We start from the raw sequence: 7,158 nt of genomic DNA, 5'->3' as shown, positions 1-7,158 counted from the left end.
AGGACTTGGTTGGATTGGATCCATGAGTGTTCGATTCGTTCATACCCTGGCAAGGTATGAACGGGCGTGGCAACAACGTCGTTTTGTTGTACCTTCACTGGCTCATAAGTGTTGGTTATCGGTTAAGAGAAACTCCCAAATAGGTTTTCGATAGAACTCTGAGTCAGATTGAGTTGAGTTGTATATGATTGGTCCAGTCTAAATCATATTTTTGTTCAGACTTAGGACCTTTCATTAAGTTATCATTCCTTTTGAGTTGAGCTCCCGAGTTGATTTATTCTTCCTTGATGTTCGTTGTACTCGGCCATTTTACATACTCGTACATTCCATGTACTGACGCCATTTGGCCTGCATCGTTTCATGATGCAGAGACAGGTACTAGAGATCATCAACCGGCGCTCCGTTGAAGATCCACATACACTTCCAGCCAGTCGGTGAGTCCTCCTAGTTCCCGGAGGATATTGGGCCTTCTTGTACTCTTTTGTTGCCCTTCCTTTTATTTAGATTGTTGGTAGCCATGGGCTTGTCATTGGCACCTTTTAGACATGAATAGAGGCTTCATAGACTGGAGTGTGGGGAGGTCGAGCGGTCATCTTGAGGAGTCCTACTTCATTGTCTTCCTTTGATTGTAAATGTTTGGCCCTCGGCCCTTATATTATGAAAAGTATTTCTCTAATTGAGTTCCTACAAATAGATTGTGATTGAATGAATGAGTGACTGGACCAGGTGGTTCGCTCGGAGGGCAGAAATGGCCTTCGGGGGCCGGTTACGTCTAGGGTACCCTCCCGGGGCGTGATAACTCTTCCATTCAAAGAGTATATAATATTCTTTTTAAGAAGATTTTACTATGCAAAGACTTGGCCTCGTTTAATCCCGTAAGAGTATCCCATATTTCCTTCACCGTCCATTTTTCAGCCATACTAGACAACACTTGATCAGCTAGTGTCAAGTGTAGATCAGCAACTACATTGCTGTCTATGTCATTTCACTTGCTGTTATCAGTAAAGTCTATGGGTCTGCCTTCAATTGCAACTAAACAATTGTCTTTTTCTCAATATTTTTTTTATTTTCAATTTCCACAATGAGAAATTAGTCTCATTGAATTTCTCAACGTCAAACTTTGTTGTACTCGACATTGTTATTTGCTTCACATCCTTCTAGATTGTTTCTAAATATTTTTGCGAACAATTGTGACAAACTGTATTGTCACCGAAATATACTATTAACGTAAATATTACTTTTCACCATATTTTACTATTTAAAAATAATTACTATTCACAGATAGTACCTTCACATAAAATAGACAGAATAACCAAGGCTCTGATACCACTGTTAGGGGGAGAAATTACCACAACTAAAGTTTGATATGATAATAAATAATGAAAATAAATTGAATATTAGAATTTTACGTGGAAACCCCTCAAACAGATAGAGGAGAAAAACCATGGGGTAGAAGAATTTTACTATGCTAATATGGGAGTACACTACTCTCAAATACAAGGAGAAAACAACAATAAACACTTCTCTCTTGTAAAAGGAATAATTCACTAAAGAGGACACTCAAGACTACAATATTTATCTTGGTGTATAACTCTTTTTGTGTTCTTACTCTTTTGGATTGTATTTTTGTGGGATGATCTAAATGAGGGAAAGAAACCCGCTATTTATAGGAAACTGGAAATGCTTAAATTATGCATTTTCGTGTAAAATACGCATTTTCTTGTCAAAAGTTGCTAAAGGAGGCAACAACTTTTGAAACGCGTAAAATACGCATTTTCTTTTTGGACGATGCATGTGCACCCCATTTTTGTCTTTCTTACATTGACAATCACTAGAAAGCTGTTAAACAAATCTTACGTTACCTCGAGGTACTCTGAACTATGGTCTACTCTACTCTCCAGCAACACATCAAATGCTAACAGGATTTTCAGATGCAGATTGGGGTAGCTCAATAGATGATCGCTGATCGACTACGGGCTACTATGTGTTTTTAGGAGGAAATCTGCTAGCGTGGAGCTATAAGAAACAACAAGTAGTATCAAAATCCACGAACGAAGGTTGAATATCGTAGTTTGGAAAATGTCATTCAAGAAGTTCTCTGATCAATCTCAGAAATTGATGTTAGAAAAGATCCATCAATTTTCTATGAAAATAGAAATTAGATTCCAACAAAAAAAAGACGAAAACAAACGAGTTTTTTAAGTTCTAGCTGAACTTACATCATAGTAACAAATCAAGCCCGATTCACAAAACATCTTGCATTCACATAGGGTCCGGAAAATTTAACAACATAGTAAAAAGTCAATCCTGATGCACAAGCATCCTGTAGGGTGTGGCAAATTTATTTAACAACATAGTCTATATATAATAATGAATGTCTAGGTTTTCTCTCCCCTGTCATTCTTAATATTATCAACAATAGTTATAGCATCCATTGATTGAGATACCAGCAAGCCCTTGAACTTTGAGAGTCCATACTCTCCTTTTCAATGATTGGGAAATTCATTTATCAATGTTCCATCATCAAGAAATATAGAGCTATAATCCTGGATACCAAAACAGCAATTGTACATATTTTAGATAATGATAGTGAACTTATAGTAAGTGAAATTAGTAACCAGGAAAACTTACGAGAAAAACTTATCCACACATGATATTTACAAGCAAATGGAACAATATCAAGACTCAAAATTAGAATAAAAAAAGAACAATTTGATAATTTGCAATACGTATCTTTAGCCATTTTGTAGCAACATTCTTGTATCCGGTAGCAAAAATGATTGCATCAAGTTGATGTTCTTTTCCATTGTCAAACACTATTGAATGTTCCTTTATTTCTGATATTTTAGGAAATACCTTTATTGCATTCACCAAAAGTTATTTCACAAAAAAATCAAGTGGCATTTCCTTTTTTTAATTTTTTTATAATAGATTATTAATGCATATTATATTAACTTTTAACACAAATATAGTGTTTTAGCCAAAATTATTGACTTCTATCCATTATGTAGCTATAACGGTCTCAGTGCTGCCCATGATAATGAGCATGTGTTTGTACTCTTCTATTAGGTTTTTGGGTGTAATCAAATTGAAACTCGTGACGTGCGTCAAGGTACCACACATCACAGGTTGTGCTTTTACCATTAGACCAAATCCCTCAGAGCAATTCAAGCCATCTATTTTTTCACATGATCATACTTCTTACAATAGAATGAAAAAAAATAGAATCATACCTTAATCTATCCAAGTTTAATCTTGTCAATGACACCAATATCAATTACTGGGGATGTACCTTTTGAGATTTTAACAGAAAATAGGCCTTCTTCTGGTTGTGGTATTCCAAATTCTGCCAAATTTCCAAGTTTAAACTTTGCATACTTTGGAATTACAATATCAACCAAAGATATTGGTAGATAGTCTAGCAACAACATTCCAATATGCACCATCTCCCTTGTTACAACATGAACCTGCAAAAACATTAGGACAAAATAAATTAGATCCTTTTGAATTAACAACCATATTAATAAAAAAAAATATAAGTGGTTGTGCATATATGGAGAACTTACATCATCTAACTATAGAAAAATTATAGCGCTTTGGGAGAACATCATGAACTATAATTTACATATTTACGACTTTAAGTTTCATGCTTTGATGATATTAAAAAAGAAGTACAAAATCATGTCAATTGTTATAAGGTAATTGCCGCAGATAAATATTTATAATAACATTAGTAGGTAACCATGTAAAATTATAAACATTAAACTATATATGTACGCTAGCTATTAGTGCCGTATTTTTTTTTTACGTTGTTAATATACATAATTTAAATACATTTCAAATTATTGTCATCACAAGGATAAAATACGAAACTGCTTTCTCAATGTTGCATTTTTCTGAAAATGTTGAGATCTAAATTTAAATTATTAATTTTTCAATCTCTAGATACAAAAATATGCTATTTTAATTTTTCTATGTAATGCTAGAGATAAGGTTGTAGATATTTGTACTAATTGATGGAAATGGCGATTATTGCAACAAAATCTGAGTTTGAATGCAAATATTGATAAGTTGTTTGCTTCCATAATTTTATTTTGAGTGTAAAAAGTAATTTTCTTTTTTCTAATTTTTCTTATTGCAACAAAATCTGAGTTTGATTTTCGTATTCTTTGATAGATGTGAAAGCATTTAATTGAAAGTTATCTTTAGCTTAAGCTAAAACGTGGCTGTAACTGAATTTTGCAGATTCAAATAGAGACAGATTACAAAAATTCAATTGAATTTGACTAAATTACAAAAACTTAATTGAATTTGATTAAAGTTATTGAACGCCTAAACCCAAAGTATAATTTTTGTCTTTTTATCCGTGTCTTAGATTTTTTTGGATAGTCACCCAACTAATTAGTAGTTATTAATTCATTATATTAGAAATTCATTTTTTTTTCCAGAAAATTAGAATCACGAAGAAAGATAATTTTCTAATATAATAACTATTAGCGGAGTGACCACATGATAAATCAATCCTCATATTTATATATGTTGGTGAAAGTACAAGTACAATTAAAAAAAAAGAACAATTTTTCAGGTTAATGAGCGAAATATTTAACTTTTTCTTTAGGAAATTCAAGTCGCTCGATTACTCTATAACTTTAATTTATTTTTATCGACTTGGACAATCCCCAAAGTTCTCAAAGGGATAGTGGAGCAAACTTTCGAAATGCGGTGGATAACCCGTTATTTTATCCCTCTCTATTTGAATACTATGTTTTGCTTGAAACAAACTTATGACGTACATCTAATCCACACATTGCACGCTATATACTGTCATTGATGGTGTTATTTTTACTCTTTTGCTTGAAGTTTTTATCATTTTGTTAAGGTTTTGTTAGTCCTAACAAATCTCTTCCCGCAATATGATGTTCATGCTATAACAAATAGAAAGAAAAAAAAAGGATCAATGGGGTGTAATGTAGGCAGTCTACCCTAACACAAACATTGATGGGATGCATCCTAATATAAACGTCAATAGCTGATAACACGATTCAAACCCATGATCTAGATCACACAGAGACAACTTAATTTGTTATTGCTCCATTGCTTCCCCTCATCTAATAGATAGAACATAGACATATTAAGCATACAACACACAAGAAAATTAAAATAGAAAACAAATAACCAATAAAGTGTGGTTGTCCTTCAAAATTGAACTTCATATGCATCCCTCTACTTCCTCTGCAAAAGAGCAGAGAGACAGTACAGATCTACAAACATATAAAGTAGGCTAAGCCTAAAGAGAATATGGTACATTCTTTAATTTGCACCAAAAAGCTAATTCCTGCAAGCATATATATATTTAGTTTGTGTACATGGGAGAACTATTTCATCAAAACATCTGTTATTTTCGTTCATTACATAAAGGGCATTATCCATGGAATACCACAAATATTAAGCAACAAACTTCATAAAGATCACTTCTTAAAACTCTCAAGAATGGTGTGAAGTTAGGATCTCCTTCTCCATAGAAGGGTTTATCCAGATCAATAGAAACATCCTAAGAAGTTTTACTAATCCAATGAAGTTTCCTATTCACAAACAAACCCGAATTAATGGCTAGAGATTAAACTAAGCCAAAATTTTGAAACAGACCTGAATTTCAAGAGGGCTTTCACCCGAAGCCTTAAGAAGATGTCAATGATGACCTTGCTGACTGAACAATAGATTTTGAAAGATCAAAAGCAATTTCCATACCAAAATTTCCAGATCCAACAACTAGTACTTTTTTTTCTTCGTACTTTTCACCTGATTTATACTCACTTGAATGAATTTTTTCCCCTTTGCAATTTTCAAGCCCTCCCAATTTTGGAATATGGCCTTCATTGTTTTCACCAGTAGCCAAAACCAAGAAATCACAAGCATACAATTCCACTTCTCCACTCGCCACTTTTCTTGATTTGTCATTCCATTTCTTCTCTTCATTGTTGAAAAAGGCTAATGATGTTGAAATCCTCAACATACTCATCAAAGTATTAAATAAATTTATTTTTTGGTAAATACTTTGTTGAGGAAGTTGCGTGTAGCATAAAAGGCAATGAACAAAAATCTTTATATAAATGCAAGTGAAGTCTATCATAAGTTTTTTTTCCCCAAAAATAGCCACAGCAATCTTCTTTTTCTAACACAACATTTTTGATGCCCAATTTGTTCAAATAACTATACTTGATGGACCAGCTCCAACTACAACAACTTCAACTTCTTCCTTTGAAAAATTAACCATTGGAATTTTTGAAACAAACCTGAATCGCAAAGCCTTAAGAGGATTTCATTGACGACCCCTAGAGGTAGATCAATGGATTTTGAAAGATCAAAAGCAATTTCCATACCAGAATTTCCAGATCCAACAATCAATACTTCTTTTTCTTCATACTTTTCACCTGATTTATACTCACTTGAATGAATAATTTCACCATTGAAATTTTCAATCCTTATCAGTATTCTAGGGTGTTTTCTTCTCATTCACCCCTAGAGCTTTTGAGAGAAAAGATGTGAAAGGAGAAGAAGAGCTAGGATTCAAGATCTTCAAGCTAGGTCTTTGATTTTCGGTGAGATAATCTTCATTCCAAGTATGGAAAGCTACTCATAGCGTTGGATTGAGTTCATCCTCGTGGCCTACATCTTTATTGAGTTGAGTTGATTGAATTTTAGGTTTCATGAGTTGAGTTCTTGAGTTATATATAAATTCTATTGAGTTTTTGTATATAAATTCATATGTATTGATGATGTTCTTGAGTTATTTAAAATTTCTTGAGTTGGGTTTTGTTGAGAGTATGGATTCATGTTTTCATTCACATGAACCCAAATTGAGATTTCATTTTGTTATGTTATGCAGTGATGGAATTTTTAAAACATGATTTGTGGTTTTGAATGAGAAAGAGTTGAGTTTTGAGGAGTCCTATAATTACCATTTTGAGTATGAAAGAGTCAAAAATTTATATATGTTCTTTTAAAACATATATTTAAAAATGAGTTGAGTTTGAGAAGTTCTTAAATTTGTTATTTTGAACGTGAGTATTTTGAGTATAAATGATTGTTTGATATGGAGTTTTGGAAAGGTATGAATGAGTTTGAAAAGTCTATTAATTATTATTTTGAGCATAAGTT

At 32.8% G+C, this 7,158-nt stretch overlaps 1 protein-coding gene across 1 annotated transcript; it reads right to left on the bottom strand.

Annotated features, from left to right (window-relative positions):
- Window positions 1-3,239: 3,239 nt before the first annotated feature.
- On the bottom strand, window positions 3,240-6,013 carry LOC129883583 (probable indole-3-pyruvate monooxygenase YUCCA10). Its single transcript, XM_055958214.1, has 4 exons — window positions 5,815-6,013; window positions 5,647-5,707; window positions 5,142-5,232; window positions 3,240-3,467 (listed from the first exon to the last, which is right to left on the bottom strand). Exons 1-4 carry the CDS (start codon window positions 6,011-6,013, stop codon window positions 3,240-3,242), a joined length of 579 nt encoding a protein of 192 aa, XP_055814189.1.
- Between the last annotated feature and the right edge of the window lie 1,145 nt (window positions 6,014-7,158).

The sequence above is a fragment of the Solanum dulcamara genome, chromosome 3 (assembly GCF_947179165.1).
Source record: "Solanum dulcamara chromosome 3, daSolDulc1.2, whole genome shotgun sequence".
Taxonomy (NCBI): domain Eukaryota; kingdom Viridiplantae; phylum Streptophyta; class Magnoliopsida; order Solanales; family Solanaceae; genus Solanum; species Solanum dulcamara.
Note: the sequence above shows the minus strand (reverse complement) of the source record. Positions and strands in the feature narration are given on the sequence as shown.